General features: G+C 55.2%; 1 protein-coding gene across 7 annotated transcripts in view; it reads right to left on the bottom strand.

The window, feature by feature from the left end:
* Nucleotides 1–1298: 1298 nt before the first annotated feature.
* RANGAP1 (Ran GTPase activating protein 1) overlaps nucleotides 1299–20072 on the bottom strand; it is a 56698-nt gene continuing 37924 nt past the window's right edge. For 5 of the 7 annotated variants that reach the window (XM_034948549.4, XM_034948547.3, XM_034948548.3 and 2 more), the window contains exons 6-16: nucleotides 17515–17649; nucleotides 13722–13880; nucleotides 12485–12598; nucleotides 11965–12064; nucleotides 11795–11879; nucleotides 10017–10197; nucleotides 8564–8683; nucleotides 6694–6796; nucleotides 5416–5504; nucleotides 5018–5139; nucleotides 1299–2361 (exon numbers count right to left, since the gene is read on the bottom strand). In XM_034948549.4, coding sequence (XP_034804440.2) covers nucleotides 2292–2361; nucleotides 5018–5139; nucleotides 5416–5504; nucleotides 6694–6796; nucleotides 8564–8683; nucleotides 10017–10197; nucleotides 11795–11879; nucleotides 11965–12064; nucleotides 12485–12598; nucleotides 13722–13880; nucleotides 17515–17649 — 1278 coding nt within the window. In that variant the 3' untranslated portion in view covers nucleotides 1299–2291. The remainder of the gene's footprint in view (nucleotides 2362–5017; nucleotides 5140–5415; nucleotides 5505–6693; nucleotides 6797–8563; nucleotides 8684–10016; nucleotides 10198–11794; nucleotides 11880–11964; nucleotides 12065–12484; nucleotides 12599–13721; nucleotides 13881–17514; nucleotides 17650–20072) is intronic. The other 2 variants (XM_034948551.3, XM_055105386.2) reach the window with 1 other exon arrangement.

The raw sequence follows: 20072 nt of genomic DNA on the forward strand, positions 1-20072 counted from the left end.
CATCCCACAATAATGGCAAAGGAGGTTAAATACAGCTTAATTTATTCATCTTTTCCTCACTCCTAAGGCCTTGAAGATACTCACCTACACTATCTCCTACAAGCTCTCTATATTTTGAGACAGGGTCTCGCTGTCAGTCATGCTGGAGTGCAGTGGCACAATCATGGCTTGCTGCAGCATCGACTTCTTGGGCTCAGGTGATCCTCCCACCTCAGGTTCCCAAGTAGCTGAGACTACAGGCATGCATCACCACACCCGGCTCATTTTTGTATTTTTAGTAGAGACAGGGTTTTGCCATGTTGGCCAGGCCAGTCTTGAATTCCTGGGCTCAAGTCATCTGCCCGCCTCCTCCTCCCAAAGTGCTAGGATTACTACAGGCGTGAGCCACCACACCCGGGTGAAGCTCTATAATTTTGCTTAATTTTTAAAAAATTAACTAAGGTAAAATATATTAATACATAAAATCTATCATTTTAACCATTTTTATGTGTACAATTCAGTGCATTAAGTACATTCACAATGTTATGCAACCATCACCACTCTCCATTTCCAGAACATCTTCATCATCCCAGAGAATCTGTTTGCAGCCTCACTCCCTATTCCACCCTTCCCCTAGCCCTGGCAGCCTCTACCTTCTTGTCTCTGAATTTGCTTATTCTAGATGCCTCATCTAAATGGAATCATATTTGTCCTTTTGTGTCTGGCTTATTTCATTTAACATGTTTTCAAAGTTCATCCACGTTGTAGCTGGCATCAGAACTTAATGCCAGCCCCACACCCACCCCCTCCCGTATCAACTCACACAGAAGACAGGGGACAGGGCCAGCAGTATCCTCTGCCACCTGGTCACCTACGTGGCCGACTGCCGATGAGAAAATATTGCCCTCTAAGAAACCTTGGAGGGACTTCTTGGAGGCCGTTTGTGGGGGACATGGGCTCCCCAAGCACATACATGGTGTAGGGTAGGAGGTAAGGAAGGTTGGCTGGGCTGTCCTCACATATGTGGCAGTGGAGCAAAGGATCCCAAGGGAGGTGGCTTCCATAGTGAAGGAGCAACGCAGAAGCCAAGGGAGCTGCAGCCCAAAGGCAGGGTGCTGGGTGAGGTGTGGCCAGGCAGGAAAATGGGCCCCCACTCAGGACTGCCACTTCCCAGGTAGTGGCCTGAGGCCGAGGCCGGGCCCTTCTGCAGGGCTGACTGCCCCACAGACTGCTGCGGGGCCGCATGCTCTGCCGAGGTGGGACTCCACGTACAACGGCCCCCGAGACTATCCCGCTTTCAGTGAGAGTTTCTGAGTCTCTGAAGCTGCCACACGACTTTATTTGTGAAGCCCCCGGGCACAGCCCAGACACACACAGAGCACAAAGGGGAAAGCATGGGGCAGTCACGGGTGCTCAGGGAGGTCATACAGCATCTGCCCAGTCCAGACCCTACCGCTCCCCTGCCCCAGGAGGTCCTTTTAAGAGCAGCGTCCAGATGCAGCTCGGACACTGGGGACCCTGCCCCTCCCTCCCCAGACTGGAGAACAGCTTTGGGTTGTCAACACTCCCCCTCCAGCCAGGCCAGTCACAGACGACATCTCAGCAGCCAGGAGAAGGCCCACTAGGTCCGGGGCCAGCGCAGTCCCAGCAGCTCCTGCTCCTGGACAATCTGGTGTCTGCCTGTCCACACGGTGTGGGGCCCAGGGTTGCCCTCTGCCAACAACCCCACGATCCAACCCCCACAGTCCCACCCATGGCATTCTCTGCTCTTCAGGCTGAGCAGTCAGCACAGTGGTATGGATGGTAGGGGTGACAGCTGCCGCAGGACCAGGGCTTGGTGACGAGAAGCAGCCCCAGGCAGGGCAGGAAACAGCCCAATCACAACACAGAGGGAAGGACAGCACGCGGGCAACTCCCTGGGTTCTGGCTCCGCCAGGGAGCCAGGCCGGAAGGCAGGTGGGTGGGGATGGCCATCAGGGCCCAGGCGGAGATCAGCAGAGCGCCCTCAGGTGGAGGTGAGTTTAATGGCTGGGCAGCTCACAGCCCTTTCCCCTGGGGGCCAACTCCCCACAACAGAGCAGGGCTGGGCCAGCAGAGAGACGTTAAAACCCAAATCCCGACAGGAGGCACAGACCTGCACATGCGCCACACCCACACACATACTCAGGGGACTGACAGGACACACGGGACACAGACCCGCCCTGCCTCTGGCCAGAATCCTGTCCAAGGCAATGGCGTAGGCTGTGCCTCAGTTCATCCGAGTCCCTCCCCAGCTCACTGGTCCAGGCCAAGGGATGGGAGAGGCTTTGAGTCTAGACCTTGTACAGTGTCTGCAGCAGACTGTGGCGGGCGAAGGAGCAGGATTCCAGGGCGCTGTTGGGCCTGCGGGGAAAGAAGGGTCAGCAGGTGGGTGGATGCCTCTTGGCCTGTTTTCCAAGTGTGGGGGCCATTTTGGTGCCAGACTCATTTTTGTTAATTTGCACAACGACTCAGCAAGAGAGACATTAGCCCTCTGCCTTCTGCACACTGTGGGTGGGGATGGGAGGTGCGAGAGGCTCAGAGAGCCAGGCACCCAACGCCACATAGCCCAGAGCTGGCCAGAATGCAGCCCCACTCAGCCAGGCTCTCCAAGGGCCCTTCCAGCAGACATAGGCCAGGGAATCCTCACTGGCTGCCAGTGGCCACATAGGACTGGCCCACTAGAGTCCAATCTGGATCATAAGTAAATGGCTAGCCATTGTTTTTTTGGTTGCTTTTTTTTTCTTTTTTTTTTTTTGAGACGGAGTCTTGCTCTGTCACCCAGGCTGGAGTGCAGTGGTGCGATCTCGGCTCACTGCAAGCTCCGCCTCCCGAGTTCACGCCATTCTCCTGCCTCATCCTCCCGAGTAGCTGGGACTACAGGCGCCCACCACCATGCCCAGCTAATTTTTTGTATTTTTAGTAGAGACAGGGTTTCACCATGTTAGCCAGGATGGTCTTGATCTCCTGACCTCGTGATCCTCCCACCTCGGCCTCCCAAAGTGCTGGGATTATAGGCGTGAGCCACCGCACCAGGCTGGTTGTTTTTTTCTTGAGACAGGGCCTCTCTTTGTTGCCCAGGCTGGAGTACAGTCCTGGAATCATGGCTCCCTGCATCCTCGACTTCCCAGGCTCAGGTGGTCCTCCTACCTCATCCTCCCAAGTAGCTGGGACCACAGGTACACACCACCACACCCAGCTAACTTTGTATTTTTTGTAGAGATGGGGTTTCACGAATGTTGCCCAGGCTGGCCTTGAACTCCCAGGCTCAAGTGATCCAGTTGCCTCAGCCTCCCAAAGTGCTGGGATTACAGATGGGAGCCACTGCACCTGAGCTGGCTGTTGTTGCCCTCAATATCATTAGTTTCACTGCAAAGGAAGAAACTGAGGCAAGACTCTGGGGGACTGGGCAAGTGCGGGACGCAGCCAGGACCAGGCCTGACAACACCTCTGGCCTGAAGCCAATGAACAGGCCAGGATCTGCGCCAGGCCGGGCATCCCAGACCATTTGGCTGGGAGCTGAGGGAAGAGGGTCCGTGCATGTCACTACATAGTTAATCAGTCACCTTGGACAAGACCCAGGGGGCAGACTGAGGCCTGTGCTGGAGGTTGGACAACAAACTGGGAAAAGGCATTTTGCTCTGACCAACAAGGGCAAGAGGCACATGCCCAGGCTTAGGATAGCACAGGGGCTGCCAGGGATACAGAGGGAACTACTCTGACCAGGGGGCAGGAAGGACACAAAGGACTCAGGTGCAGGTGCAGGCAGGGGCTGGGGCCACTGGCCAAACAAGCTCTGGACAGCATGGGCAAAGCTCGGCACTGCAGCAACAGCACTGCTAAGGAAAGGGGCTCAGGGAGAGCACACTGTGCTGGGGTGGGGTGGGGTGGGGTTGGGGTGAGGCTGTGGCCAGCCACGAGATTCACAGTGAGGCTCTACCTAGCACCTGGCAGAGGAGGGGAACAGTGAGATCTGCCATTCACCAAGGCCAGTCTAGCTGCAGCCCAAGGAGTGGTCTGGTGTGGGGGAAATGCGGCCAGAAGGTAAGGCCTGGCTAAGGAGGCAGCGCCATGCAGATGCTGGAGTGGACAGGGTTGCCGCAGCACCAGCTGGGTGCTGGAGGCCAGCGGGGGCCGCTCACGCTCCGCCAGCCCCGCCTCCCCACATGCACCAAGCATCCTGCCTCAGCTGGTGGGCTCTGGGCTCCCCCAGCAAAGGGACTTTCTTGCTCCTCTGCCTGCCCCACGTCCCCGGATGGCGCCGACTGACTGGAAGTGTGGCTGGTCAGGGCGCTTGGAGACAATCTCACCTAACCCCCTGGTTGGACAAATGGGGAGACTGAGGCCTGATGAAGGCCACAGGTTGGCCAGGGGCCACACAGGGCCTTCAGAGGGCAAGCCTCCCGACCCCTCTCTGGTGGGGCCTTGCCTCTCTTACTTGACTGTGCCCATCACCCCATCAATGCCCCGGGACACCCCAGGACCCTCCAGAACAAGGCCAAGGTTCACACATTGCTGGGCATTTGGCAGCTCCCGTGGCAATGTGTGTCCCCAGGAGAGGGCCCGGGGCTGCAGAGCCTGGTGTGACCAGGCCCCTTTGGCCTGCGCTGCTGTGAATGTGGACAAAAAGCCACTCCAGAGATGTCACCAACCGCAGCACCTCGCTCAGCAGACATGGGTCTGGACACTGGCCCAGCCTCTTGCTAGTGTGTGACCAAGGGAAATTCCTTAACCAAGCCAGTGCTCTTCATCTGCACAATGGGGGCGTCGCGTGTCTCCTCTCTCACTGTCCCTGAGCCCCACTGTCCTCAGCTGGGCAGAGGGGAGTGGGCCTCCCAAGGGTGGTGAGACTCCAATGCAGATGCTGAGAGCCCAGGAGGCATGAGGGCCTCTCATGCACCTGAGCGGGGCCAGCAGGCTGGCTGGGCTGGGGCTGGGCCTCCCAGAACCGGGCGCCTTCAGACCTGGCCAGAGAAGCCTGAGAGGGCAGGCACCGGCAGAAGGACAAGGCCACACTCACTTGGTCATGAACGCCAGCAGCAGGGGTGCAAGGGCCTTGGGGAAATAGTCCTGCTGCACCATGTGGTTCAGCGCCATCAGGGGGCCGTACAGGTTGGTAATGGCCTTGACCTTGTCTTCACTCTGAGGGGAACACAGCGAAAGGCGGGGTGAGCTTCAAAGTCACCTGGGGGGCCCCTGGACTCCACCATCCAGACTCTGCTGATAGTGCCCACAACTGAGTCCAGCCGGAATCTCATCGTGAAGACCAAGGCTGCTGGGGCAGACCCAGGCCTCGGGGCCCAGTGGGCGAGCCGGCTCAGGACTCGAGGTGAGAGAGGTTGGCGGGCATGGCTGGGGCAGCTTCTGTGCAGACCCCACCCACCTCCCTCCCGGGCCTGCTGCTCCTTCCAGCCTCACCTTAAGCAGACCCATGTGCACGAGGAGCCTGGTGAGGAAGGTGTTGGAGTTGAAGGACGAGGAGCTGAAAGCCTTCTGCATCAGGGCATCTGTAGGGCAGAAGCAGCAGGGGCAGGCTGCTGGCTACGGCAGAGGGCTGGGCCAAGGCACCCAGGGTTCCCCCAACACGGTGCAGACACAGGCTCGCCTGCCTCCTTGCCCTGACGAAGAGGCGAACACGAGAGGGACGGCAGAGACACAGGAACCAGAGGGAATGGCAGTTGGCATCAGGGGATGGGCTCAGTCCATCTACCAGCTGTGACACTCTGGCCCTTGCCCATCCTGGCCTCAGGTATAAAATGGGCATGGGGATGACACCCACTGTGCCCACCTCACACCGTGGGAATGGAGATTTCCTGAGGCAGGCTACCACTGGGGAGGATTCAGGTTATTTTGGCAGGGTGAGGGGATGTGCAGGGACTGTGCTAGGCTTCCTGGGAAACAGAACTAGGGCAACTTGTTCCCAAAAATGCCCACAGGCGGGCCCTCAGGGAGCAGGCTTGTGTCTGGCCCCCACCTCCTTCCGAGCCTCATTTCCCACTGAGCCGCCCTCCCCGCTTCGACGCCACGCCGGGAAGAGGCACCACATGTCCTTCCACCCCTCTCTATCTTTTCCAGGAACCGTCCCCCTCGCCTCAGGGCCCTTCCTCCCCTCTGCCTAACCGGAACTGGCCCAGGTTTCGTTAGATGTGGAGGCTCAGTCAAGCACATGGAAACAGGGTGGAAGGTGACAGGTGCTGGAATGGAGGAAACAGACAGGGTGGGGAGAGGGTTGTGATAGGGCTGGAGGGATGTGGGCTGGTGCTCCAAGGAAGCCCCCATAATGTTATGGGGAAAGGTGTCCTCTGTGCAAGGAACTTCCAGGTAGACTGGACGTGAGCACAGAGGCTCCAAGGTGTGGACAAGGGCTCGGCTCTCACCATCCCTCCTCCCGATAGAACTGTGTCCATTGGGCTTGCAGATGTGACTATCTGGACTTCCTAGAGCGGGCTCTGGGTTCTAACTGTACATGGCTGTGTGGATTTGGGAAAGGCCTCAGTTTCTCAGTGGTGAAAAACAGGGAGAAGAGCACCCAGCCGGCTCCACGGCAGGACCCTGATGGAGGAAAAACTCAGGTGGCCAAAGAGCAGTTCCCATAAGAGCGCTGGGGCTGACGAGTTACGGCAACCACAAAGGATACCTGGGGCCCGCGAGCATCAAGGGACAGAGGGCACCCAGGTCTCACCCAGCCCACATTACCTACTGCATCCTGCACTGCTGTCCTCACAGTAGCTTCGTCCTTGAACACAGATGACACCTTTAGGAAGGCAGAGACCACCTTCTCGGGGTCAGACGTGTCAGTCTGAGGACAAAAGAGACAATGGTTGGCCTGTGGCACATGGTGGAGAGGTACCTGGGCTCTGACGCTAGCTAGGAGAGGCCTGGGCAGTACAAAGGCCCCTGGCGGGCAAGAACAGGTCCTGCCTTACCCCATGCTGTCCCTTCAGAGTCTGGCTTGGATTTGGCCTGCAGCAAGCACATATGCAACATAGAGAGGGAATGAATGAGTGAATGAACAAGGATGAAAAATCATCCCAGCCGGGTGCGGCGGCTCATGCCTGTAACCCCAGCACTTTGGGAGGCTGAGGTGGGAGGATGGCTTGAGGCCAAAAGTTTGAGACCAGCCTAGGCAACATAGCAAGACCCCATGTCAACAAAAAGGAAAAAAATTAGCCAAGGATGGTGGTGTGCGCCTATATTCTCAGCTACTTGGGAGGCTGAGGCAGGAGGACTGCTTGAGCCCAGGAGGTCGAGGTTGCACTGAGCCGTGATTGCACCACTGCACTCCAGCCGGAGTGACAAAGCAAAACACTGTCTCAGAAAAAAAAAAAAAAAATCATTTCAGGGATCCAGTGGTCCCCATCTTGTAATTGAACTTGAAGAAATAATCTAGCATGTAGACAATACTCACATGCAGAAACGTTTACCTCAACCTCACAACAGGGCAAAGTGGAAAAAACGTCAGAAACAGTGCCTGGCTTTTAAGTGCTACATCCACACATTGCAATAAAAATCCTGAGAAGAGTTTTATGGGCACAAGAAAGTGATGAATGGTGCTAAACCAAAGTGATAGGCCACAGAAAGGCTTACAACATCTGATTTATCATGTTAAAAGAAACAAAGAATACAGGCAAAACCTAACAAAGCAATTGGCGGAAATGTTAAGCCAACTCTGAGAGTGGGCCCGTTTTATTTCTCTGTAACCTCCGAGCCTCCGCTTTCTTATCTACAAAATAAGGGCTGGCCGGGCGCGGTGGCTCATGCCTGTAACCCTAGCACTTTGGGAGGCCGAGGTGGGTGGATCATGAGGTCAGGAGTTCGAGACCAGCCTGGCCAACATGGCGAAACCTTGTCTCTACTAAAAAATACAAAAATTAGCTGGGCGCGGGAGGCTGAGGCAGGAGAATCGCTTAAACCCAGGAGGCAGAGTCTGCAGTGAGCTGAGATCGTGCCACTGCGCTCCAGCCTGGGCGACAGAGTGAGACTCCGTCTCAAAAAAAATTAAATAAATAAATAAATAATAAAATAAAATAAAGTAAGGGCAGCAGAGTCTACATTTCATGTTGCCAAGAGGGTTAAATAAAATCATGCCCAAATACAGTGCCTGACAGAAAATGGATGCCCCGAAGATCATCTATGAATGAATGAATGAGCCAACCAACAAGTGAGGCTGGAGTGAGGGCACCCGTCCTGCAATAGGCACGTCACTTCCAAAGGAGCCCTGGGCAACAGAGTTGTTCTCGAAGCAGCTGGGCTGACGGAACACGCAGAGAGAAGCCAAGGAGGGGGTGGGCACATGCAAGGGTCTTAAGGAAATTCCCTAACCCCAGTCAGCATGGGAACTGGCAGGCTGCACTTTCTGTAGGCTGAGTGGGGAGGGAACATTTGCAACCCCTGGAGGCTTATAAATACCCTGGACATTTGCGCGTGTTGTAACAGTGGCAGGCCAAGCCTCCCTGCCCCCAGCTGACAGCATGGCACCCCCAGGTCTCTGAGCTGTTCGTCCCTTTTCTCTAACAGCTCCAGAAGCCACAGCCGTACAGCGTGGGGGTCGAGGGGTGGTTATTACCTGCTGGGCTATCAGCACAGAGCTCTTGGGCCCTAGGCGCAGCAGCTTCTCTGGAGAGGGAAAAGCCAGGAAGGTGGAGATGTCTGCAGGAGGTGGGGAGGACAGCACGGGAGCTGGCTCCTGGGAAGTAGGGGCACAGAGGCTCTGGAGAATTCCGGACCCCAGACTCCCCGACACAGCTGTGCCCATCCCCACACCCAGCACATCCACCCTTCACTCCAGCCCATCTAGGCTCAAAGTCTAGAATTCTTCCTCCCACTCAGCTGCATTTCCCATCTATCAACATCACCCAGAGATGCTGGCCCTGGATGGCTCTTGGTCCAGGAGCCTTTGGGGTGAGGGGGAAGCTACCTCCCTGGGACTCAAAAAACCTGCTACGGCCAAGTGGATCCTCGTCATGACATGCAGTGCCCCAGAAATGACTACGGAGGCACATGGGGGCTAAAGTGGGTCCCCGTAGAACTACAGTCCAGCCTGGGTAAGCCCTGCTAGCACCAGAGGTGCCCAGAGAAAAACCTGAATTGAGGCGAACCTAGCCATTTGTTTAATTGCTTCCATAAACCAGAGAAGCAGCCCAATTCAGCGTAAGCATGGGGAGTCCTTGTCCAGAGCCAAGTTCTCCAGGAGATTTACTTAGGAACCTGACAGGGAATGCAAATGAATGAACTGGAGGTGTGGCAGCCCTGATGCCACCAGCTCCGGGCCAGACAAGGGACACCAAGTGCCCAAGCCAGGTCATGGCCCAGCCACCATCCCAGGAATGGGGGAGTGGTTCCTAAGGGTCACCAAGACAATCCTCTGGTGGGTGGGGAAAAAAAAATCAGAATTTCTATTTATGCTTATTTGTTTATTCTTTCAGAAATCCTTATGCATATCTTATAATATACATAATGCAGCAGCACTGCTACTTGTAAACAGACATTTATATTGGGGTAAATAGAAATATAGGTAACTATGGCTGGGCCCGGTGGCTCAATGCCTGTAATCCCGGCACTTTGGGAGGTCGAGGAGGGTGGATCACCTGAGGTCAGGAGTTCAAGACCAGCCTGGCCAATATGGCGAAACCCCGGCTCTACTAAAGATACAAAAATTAGCCAGGCGTGGTGGCAAGCATCTGTAATCCCAGCTGTTTGGGAGGCTGAGGCATAAGAATCACTTGAACCCGGGAGGCAGAGGTTGCAGTGAGCCGAGATCACACCACTGCATCCAGCCTGGGTGACAAGAGTGAGACTCCATCTCAAAAAAAAAAAAAAAAAAAAAAAGAAAAAGAAATATAGGTAACTATCATTGCACTGGGACCATTTTCCTTTTTTTACTCAATATCATGCAATCAAAAAAAAATGTTTGTGGCTACTGTGCTTAAGGAGACACCCCCTACCCCATTGTGAAAGTGCCTCGGGATTTCACGTTCTCAGGACCAGGGCTCTAATTGTGGCAGATGATAGAAACTCACCCCAGTGTTAGGGTCCAGAATCTTCCGTGAGGGCGTGGCTGACTTCTCTCCCTGCCCTCGCTGCTGAGGCTCTTCCTCCTCCTCCTCTTCTTCCTCCTCTTCCTCATCTTCCTCCTCCTCCTCTTCTTCTGCTTCCTCTTCTTCTTCTCCTTCCTCCTCCTCCTCCTCGTCCTCGTCATCACTGCAGAAAGAGCTGGCTGAAGCAGATCCTCTCTACCCAGCAGCCCAGGTTGGCTCCAAGGCCTGGCTCCATGAGCCCAGAGACCTCACCTCAGCCAGGCGGGAGAGGGCCTGGTGGGGTGGGAGCACCTGCTCCCAGGGCAGGGGCAGGTGGATCACCAGGGAAATCCACGCTGTGGACACAAAAAAATCAGATCGGCCAGGCGCGGTGGCTCACGCCTGTAATCCCAGCACTTTGGGAGGCCGAGGTGGGTGGATCATGAGGTCAGGAGATCGAGACCATCCTGGCTAACGTGGTGAAACCCCGTCTCTACTAAAAATACAAAAAATTAGCCGGGTGTGGTGGCAGGCGCCTGTGGTCCCAGCTACTCGGGAGGCTGAGGCAGGAGAATGGCGTGAACCCTGGAGGCGGAGCTGGCAGTGAGCTGAAATTGTGCCACTGCACTCTAGCCTGGGCAACAGAGCGAGACTCCGTCCCCCACAAAAAAACAAAAAAACAAAACAAAAAAAAATCAGATCTTGTCCCTGACCTCAAGGAGCCCCAGGTTTCATGGAGAGACAGAAAACGAAGACAGCTTTGTCACACCTAGAGCCCAGGGCTTGGCAGGAACACTGCCCAGGTTGAGATGCCAGGGCAGGGGCGCCCACATCCACATGACCTCAGGAAGCTACAGGTGTGGGGGAGGAACAAGAGTAGGGGTGTCCTTGCCCCACAGGAAGGCTGGACCATTTCCCAGGGACAGTGGGACCTGTGAGGTTCAGCCCACCTCGGAGTCCCCAGTTCCTAGCCTCAGCTCAGGGCCTAGCACCGAGGAGACACGACTGAGTATCTGACACACGAATGAGGCCGACTTGGAGATGCGAGGGGCACAGGGAGCCCGATGCTGATGGCCCAACCGGACTTGGATCCAGGAGATGGCCGCTCCCCGGCCACCCACCTTCGCCTCCAGGTAGACTCCCCAGGCCCCACGGTCTCTTCCTTTCTAGAGTCAGCATCTTAAGAACAATCCCGAGTGCAGCCCCTTCTGGCTGCCCCCACCTCCCACCCCCATCACTCCCCAGGCCCCACCACATCAGGATGAGATCTGGCCTCACCCCTTCAGAGGCCTCCCCAACTCCACCACTCTACAGGCCTCCCCAACTCCACCACTCTACAGGCCTCCCCAACTCCACCACTCTACAGGCCTCCCCAACTCCACCACTCTCTACCCGCTCAGCCCGTACGAGCTCCTCTGTTGAATGGACAACTCATTCTGTCTCCACCCCACGAGACAGAAACCCTGACTGTCCCATCCTTATAGCCCTGATGCCTAGTGTATGACCTAGTACATAACAGGAGTGCACCCAACGTTTCTGAATAAATACAAGTAGAAACAAATAAAGGGGCCAGGTGTGGTGGTGGGTGCCTGTAATCCCAGCTACTTGGGAGGCTGAGGCAGGGGAATCACTTGAACCCAGGAGGTGGAAGCTGCAGTGAGCCGAGATCACGCCACTGTACTTTAGCCTGGGGAACAGAGCAAGACTCCATCTCAAGAAAAAAAAAAAGAAAGAAAGGAATGGCCTGACCCCGACCTCCGGGGCCACCCCGAGTTCCCTACCTGAGGGACGCCAGCACCTTGGCCATGTTGAAGCCCTCCAGCACCTCCTGAAGCTGTTCACAGCCTTCTTCTCCCAGGGTGTTGCCTGCTCAAGGGGAGGGAAGAGCAGTCAGCCGGGGTGCCAGGGCCAGCCTAGCAGACCTGTGCAGAGGCCTCCCCCATCCGACTACCATTCAGGTCCAGCTTCTCCAGCTCAGCTTTGTCTGCCATGGCCTCAGCAACAGCCAGGGCAGCATCCCTCTTGATTTCACAGAATGACAAATTCAGCTCCTGAAAATAAGAGGAAGGGTTGGAGGCAGGCAGAAACCTGGGCCAGGACACCAGGTTCTACTCTATGCCTCAGTTTCCCCAAGTGAGGATATGGCAGGCTCTGTCCTCCAGGTGGGGCAAAGTGAGCAGGAAGAATAACACCAACAACAAAAATAATGCCCTGCAGCCAACGATGAGTCACGTACTGTGTTTACTTAAATCACACGACAGTGATGTACACCACTCCCTGCCTCCCGCTTTACAAATGAAGAAACCATGGCTCAGAGGGGTGTGGAGGCTCACACAGCATCACAGGGCCCGAAGTGGAGGAGCTGGGATATGGACGCAGGCCCACCTGCCTTCAGACCAGATCCCTGTGCCCCCAGCCGCCCCACCACCCACAGACCCCAGAGGGAGGACGTCAGGCGTCCAGGCTGGCACCTTTAGCTTGGGCAGGCCGCCGCGGATGGCATCTGCAATGGCAACTGCACCCTTGGAGCGCACCAGGCAGTCCCCAAAATTAATCACCTCCACCTGCCGCAAGGTCTTCAAGGTCTGTGAGAGGGAAGCAAGGGTCCAGAGTGAGGGTGCAGACCACACCCCAGCCCTCAGCAAGCCCCGGGGGCCCCATACGGTCACATCCCACGCCAGCCACCACGCATTGTCCTCCTCTGCAAGTCACCAGCTTTGCCATCTTCTCCTTGTTGACCTCTGGGCCCCTGGCCAAACCTCCTCCACCCCTCCCCACGTTACGGCCAGAACTCTTCCTGAGACCAACCAAGCAAGGCGCCTGCTGAGCATCCGGGTCTTCCACACGTAAGCTGATCCCTCTGCCTGAAACACCCATCCCCCACCCTCTGTCCAGAGAAAGACCACTTGCCCTATACAACTTAGCCAAAATGTGATCTCTTCCAGGAAGCCTGCCCTAAGTCTGATTTGAACTTCCTTCTGGCGTGTTCCCCAACACCTGCACACATCTCTGCTAACACACAGGCAGCCGGACTAGCCTTCTGTGGGGCCACGGGGCCCTGGCAGCCAAGAAGCCACTGCGTTCAGAGCCCAGCACTGTTACCACTGGCAGCTTCCTTCCCTCCTTGAGCTAGGGTCTCCCTGAAGGCGGGGTCTTTGGCTCAACCCCATGTGGCCTGCACTTGGTACAAAGCCAAGCACTAAATGGGGACTCAAAAAACAGCTGCTGGGCCAGGCACAGTGGCCGGCACCTGTAATCCCAGCTACTCAGAAGGCTGAGGTGGGAGGATCACTTGAGCCCAGAAGTTCAAGACCAGCTTGGGCAACAGTAAGATTCCGTCTCAAAAAGTGATAATAAATAACAAAACAAACAACAGCTGCTGAACAAATCAACCAGGAAAACAGATGTGGGGAGCAGTCTGCTTCTGTGCAGCCTGAGAACAAACCAGCGGCAGCCGCTGGGGGCTGCAGAGGTGGCTCAGGAGAAGGTGGCATGAAGAATCAGAGCTGCCCGAGGAGGGCGTGGGTTACCTTGGGACCTGCAACCCTGTTCAGGACATGTTCAAAGAGCTGGAGCCATGGGGCACACACCCAGGGGGCAGGCAGGGGGTAGAGGAGTCCCTGCTAAACGGAGCCCCGGCTTCCCTGGAAAGACAGCAGCCAGCCTCTATCTGGCGGGGCCCAACTGGCTCTGCCACACTCGCCTCACCTCAGCCATGGCCACGGCGCCCTTCTCAGTGAAGGTGTTGTCATTCAGGTTGATGACCCGCAGCAGGAGGTTGACAGCGAAAGCCTGGGCCAGGGCAGTGATGCCAGGGTGGTTGATCCCATTCTGTGGCATGTGGACCTCCTCCAGGGTCCCGATGACCTGTGAAGAGGAGGCAGAGAGTGGAGGTGGCCCCGAGTGCCAGGTGACATCCAGCAGGCAGGAGAGCAATTCCACACAGCAGGCACAGCAATGGGTTGCCGCCAGCACAGGGCAGGGGCCTGTCTGTGGGATTTTGGGGCATGGCTGCATCTGACTCTTTCCACAACCTCCTGAGGGAGGCCTACTGCCTGGGATAGGATCCCCACCAGAGAAAAGACTAGGGATCAAAGAGGCGAAGTGACTTGCCCAGGGTCACAGAGCTCTAGATCCAGCAGGTCGATTTCTTGTTCTCAGTCTGGTGTCCTCGGCACAGTGGGGACCCTGGCTGTGGTGGGCAGGCACTCATGCCCCTTCTCTGGATGACATAGCTCCATGTGACCTTTCTTTCTTAGGGGCCCTCCTAGCCCACCCACCTACACAACATAATCCCTTCGACATGGCGTCCTTCTCTAGGGATGAGGAGGGTGTTCCCTGGCCCATGCAGCCCTATCACAGCCTGGCCTTTTGATACCCATTCTCTCTGCCTCCTTATTTTCTTTTTTCTTTTTTTTTTCCTTTTTTGAGACGGAGTCTCGTTCCGTCGCCCAGGCTGGAGTGTGGTGGCATGATCTTGGCTCATTGCAACCTCTGCCTCCCAGGTTCAAGTGATTCTCCTACCTCAGCCTCCTGAGTAGCTGAGATTACAGGCGTGCGCCACCACACCCGACTAATTTTGTATTTTTAGTAGAGATGGAGGTTTCACCATGTTGGCCAGGCTGGTCTTGAACTCCTGACCTCAGGTGATCCAGCTTCCTCGGCCTCTCAAAGTGCTGGGATTACAGACGTGAGATACCACACCCGGCCATTCAGCATTTTCTTGACAGGCTAACTCATGTGAGTTCTAGGGCTCTTGTTTTGGTCACCTCCTCTCCCAGGAAGGCTTCCTGGATTCCCCCAGCCACGGTCCAGTGTGCGTTCCTCTGTGCTCCCGGAGCACCTGGTCCCTCCTCTATCACGGTGGTCCTCATCCTGCCTACATTCAAAGCCTATATTCCATCTGCATCCCATTGGCCCCTGAGCTTTGGAGGAGAGGGCCATGTCCCAGTCTCCACTGTGACCCAGGACTGAGGGTTGGCCTGGCTTAACTGTGCCAAGGAACCTTCTGCTGTCTTCAGGTGCTCAGTGCAGCATAGGGCAATGGGGGGAGCAGGTGGTCCACAAATAAATAAAGGAAGGCCAACCTGGGCACACTCCAGGTCAGACCTTCTTAGTATTTTCTGTGCCATGAACCCTTCAGGCAGTCTGGTGAAGCCCCTGGGTCCCCTCCTCAAAAAATGTTTTTTTTTTTTTTTTTTTTTTGAGACGGAGTCTTGCTCTTTCGCCCAGGCTGGAGTGCAGTGGCCCGATCTCAGCTCACTGCAAGCTCCGCCTCCTGGGTTCACGCCATTCTCCTGCCTCAGCCTCCCGAGTAGCTGGGACTACAGGCGCCCGCCACCACGCCTGGCTAATTTTTTCTATTTTTAGTAGAGACGGGGTTTCACCGTGTTAGCTAGGATGGTCTCGATCTCCTGACCTCGTGATCCGCCCGCCTCGGCCTCCCAAAGTGCTGGGATTACAGGCGTGAGCCACCGCGCCCGGCCTTTTTTTTTAATTTTAAGATAAATTACACAGAATTACAAAGGAAATCAACTCAGTTGGAACAGTTATCAAAACATTTAGGAAAAAACTCCAAACGCATGCTGTAGTGATATACAAACTTCTTGTTAATGCACCAAATAACAAGATCTAGGGGTGGGTCCACTATTACTGTAATTTTGATGTAGTGAGAAATATTTCTATATATCAGCAGTAACTATAACTTCATATGAAATACCTGTGATTTCCACTGGGGATAAAGTCACAATATTTTTTTTATTTTTTTAAAAATTTTAATCTGGGCACAGTGGCTTATGCCTATAATCCCAGCACTTTAGGAGGCCAAGGCGAGTGGATTACCTGAGGTCAGGAGTTTGAGACCAGCCTGGCTAACATGGTGAAACCCCATCTCTACTAAAATACAAAAATTAACTGGGTGGGCATGGTGGTGCACACCTGTAGTCCCAGCTAATCGGGAGGCTGAGGTGGGAGGATCACTTGAGCCTGGGAAGCTTCAACTGCAGTGGGCCGAGATTGCACTGTTGTACTCCAGCCTGGGCAACAGAGCGAGACCCTGCCTCAATAAAATTTTTTTTTTTTTGGGTTCAGGGACTACATGTGCTTGTTTGTTATGTGGGTAGTCACAGGCCTTTCTAATGCTGTGAGGTTTATTGTCTACATTTATAATCAAAGGTCACACTACATATTTTAGCTACATTAGTAATAAATAATGATGTTATTTTTTCCTCATCCATGTTCACAGACCCCTGAATTCTATCCACATACTGGGGGGGATTAAGAACCCCCATTCTAAGCCCACCAGAGGACACCTATGAAGGCTCAACACAACCACAGCGCACCCCCTCCTCCCAGTGCACTGAGGACAGCAGGCTGAGGGCAGGGAGGGATCCAAGGATGGCAGTGAGGGCCCCACCAGCTCCAGAGGAGGCAGCAGGAGCTCCCCTCCAGCCAGGGGTGCAGGGAGACACAAGGCAGATCTCTGCGATGTCCACTTGGCACTGAAGCAGGCAAAGGGTGTCTACAGACAGCCTCGATGGGCAGCCAGGACATTCCGGCCCGTATGAGCAATGCTCCTAGGATACTGTTTGCTGAAGAAAACATTTAAATTAAGAGAAGAGGGGCCGGACGTGGTGGCTCACGCCTGTAATCCCAGCACTTTGGGAGGCCCAGGCGGGCAGATCACTTGAGGTCAGGAGTTCGAGACCACCTGGCCAACATGGTAAAACCCCGTCTCTAATAAAAATACAAAAATTAGCCGGGTGTGGTGGCGGGTGCCCGTAATTCCAGCTACTCGGGAGGCTGAGGCAGAACTGCTTGAACCTGGGAGGCGGAGACTGCAGTGAGCCAAGATCACGCACTGCACTCCAGCATGGGTGACAGAATGAGACTCTGCCTCAAAAAAAACAGGAAAGAGAGGAGGGAGACAGACCCCAAACTTTTCAGTCCTGTTAGGGGCAAGTGTAGCCTTCTGCTGGCACTCACAATCGGGGACTCAGCAATGTCCTGCGGGGATGGGGAGAGGAGAGTGGATGAGGAGTGGGGACAAGGTCACCTGAGAGCACGTCATTTGGCACCTGAGCCCTGCGGCTGCCCCTGCCTATCTCCCTGTCTTGGAGGTCTGGTATGTTCCTTCTCTGTGCCCCACACCAGGGGCTGGGCCAGGCTACTGTCAGCACTCGCACCATCTCACTTCACCACTTCTGAGCCTGGCAGATGACACTCCTTGGTCAGAGTGGCCTGCCTGGCCTGAAGCCCCACAGGGGCTGGCTCACCAGTGGGAGCCAGTCACACACCTTTCCGGAAAGTCACACACCTTTCCAGAAATGCACGACAGGAATCCTGGCTCATTTTCGGATGGGTTAACAGGCTTGGAGAGGGCACGTGACGCCCCAGGTCTCTTGGTTGAGTGCCAGCCCTGGGATTAGCATCCAGAACTGTCAGCCTACTATGCCGAGTGCACCTCAAGGCTGCAGGGGCAGGATGGACAGAAACCACTCACCCTAAAAGCTTCTGCCAAGGCAGTGGCGCCATCATTCTCCAGACGGTTTCTGCCAGCCACAAAGACCTTCAGGGCCAGAGGCTTGCCTTGGGCACTGGATTTCCGGTGACATTCGGTCAGAGCTGCAGCCAGGATCTGTGGGGAAAAGCAAGGGGCCCTGGTCATGGGCAGGAGCCCCTTCTCCCAGCGGGGTGGCCACTGCCGCTGAACTGCTCTTCAACATCCCACGCCACCCATCGGTGCAGGTCAGGGGACGCAGGACTGCTAACAGCTCAACAGTCACACCTTAAATATGTCCAGCACTTCAGTTACACAAGGTTTTTATCTCTAATGCTGTGTCACACCAGCCTGAGAGGTTTAGCTTCACTTTCGAGACGGGGAGACCAAGCCCTACTCAGGAAAGGGAGAGACCACATGGAGTGGATGAACTTTCAGCCAGGTCCAGGGGAAGGACTTCCTAGTCAGCTCACTTCACTGTCTAAGGCCCTCTGCTAGGTGGGAAAATCATGGCTCCCGTTTTCCAGCTGAAGAAACTCAGGGTAAGAGGAACGGAAACTTTCTTATGGTCAATAAACAAGTGGTGGACTCTGGACCAAAGCCCAAATCTTCCAGCTTCTCTTCCACGCTCCACAATGTCCAAGGGAGCCAGCTGCCAAGTCCACGGTCCAGACGAACCTGTCTGACACCTGCCTGTGCCTAAAAGCTGGCCAGGCACAGCAGAAGCTTGCCTGCTGGTGGTAAAAACCTAACACCCAGTTTGCCCTGTCCCTGGTGTGGTGCCAGGAAGTAGCTTCTACCCTGGTTACACCATTAGGAAAAGCACTGAAAAACGGAGACTGACCGATGGGAATCAGAGCCCATGGTAAATGCGACATAAAAGAATCACGAGCGAGTGCACCGAGAGAAGTGATATTTGCAGAACACCTGATGTTTGCAGAGCACCTGCTAGGGCCTGGGCATCCTTGGCATATTTTCTTGTTTCAACCTCAACACCAGCCTGGGAGGCAGGCAGGATTGGCCGTACTTTACAGATGAGGAAGCTGAGGCTCTGAGAGATGAGTGAATTGGCCAAGGTCACCCGGTAAGTATTTAGCAAAGCCGCACATGGCGGGTGGGTTGGCCTAACTCCTGGCATGAGACTGCACACAGCCGTCCTTGAGGAACAGAAGAGCCAGCACCTGCCTGACTCCACGGTGGTGATGGTGGATCACGCACACATGATCACACACACACTCAGGGTAGAGACATCAAACTTCTGCCAAAGAACAGCCTCTGAGGAAGCTACTCAGCAGCAGCAGCCGACTGCTAGGTCACCCCCATTCTCCCAGATTCCCTGGAGGCCATGTGGTGATGGCCTTAGCTCCTGCAGGAGTCCAACTTGGGTATGGAGAGTTCTCAAGCACAGGGCCATGCCTCTTGCCCCGCCAACTCCTCTGGGCCCTTCTATTCTCATGGTGCATGGCACAGAAACCACACTAAACACACTGCCCAGAAGAAAAAGATTCCAAAGGACCTGCAGGCCTTGGTTAGACACCCAGACCATGGCGTTTGAGCTCCCAAGAGGCATAGGTCAGCAAGGCCGAGACCCAGAGACCTAATCAAATCAGTGGTCAGGGAGGCACAGAGAACCATCAATCAAACTCCAGGGTAGGCCTGTCTGCCCAGGAGGCCCTCTGGCCCTGGGTCCAAAACTCATTCCCCAACTCACCCCATTACAAGTATAGGACAGGCCAGACAACTCCTGGCCAGTAGGAAAGCTCCCTGAGCCTCAGTTTCCAGGCACTGCTGGGCAGGAGAAGGGAAGTAATGGAAGGAAAACCGAAGCATTTTGCTAGAATAGAGTCTCTGGCTCTCCCAGCGTATGCCACTCACTCTAGGTTGGGCCACACCTGCTTTCTGTGCTGACGCAAACGTTTTTATATGTTTCTGTTTGTTTGTTTGTTTTTTGTTTTTTTTTTTTTTGAGACGGAGTTTTGCTCGTTGCCCAGGCTGGAGTGCAGTGGCGCCATCTCGGCTCACTGCAACCTCCGCCTCCCGGGTTCAAGCAATTCTCCTGCCTCAGCCTCCCGAATAGCTGGGACTACAGGCACCTGCCACCACACCCAGCTAATTTTTGTATTTTTAGTAGAGATGGGGTTTCACCATGTTGGCCAGGCTGGTCTCGAACTCCTGACCTCAGGTGATCCGCCCGACTCGGCCTCCCAAAGTGCTGGGATTACAGGCATGAGCCACTGCGCCACCGTGCCCAGCCCATTTTTACATCTTAACACAGGGATAGCTTATTGCCCAAGTGGACTTGGGGGAGGGCTGGCTAAGGCAGGCACAGAGCCTGCCCCTGCTCACCCTCACGTCAGGCCGAGGGACACAGGCACCCTCTGCAGGGGAGGCCACTCCAGCTCCTCAGCCTGGGGCTCCATGGGCCTCACAGCACTAGCTATGTGATCCACTCCACCCCATCTCTCTAAGCCTATGCTGAGTCATGTGGAAAAACTGGGATGGCACCAGCCACCTTTCAGTGTGGGTGGGAAAAGTTAAGGTATTGCATATTCAAATAAGAT

Source organism: Pan paniscus, chromosome 23 (assembly GCF_029289425.2).
Source record: "Pan paniscus chromosome 23, NHGRI_mPanPan1-v2.0_pri, whole genome shotgun sequence".
Lineage (NCBI taxonomy): Eukaryota > Metazoa > Chordata > Mammalia > Primates > Hominidae > Pan > Pan paniscus.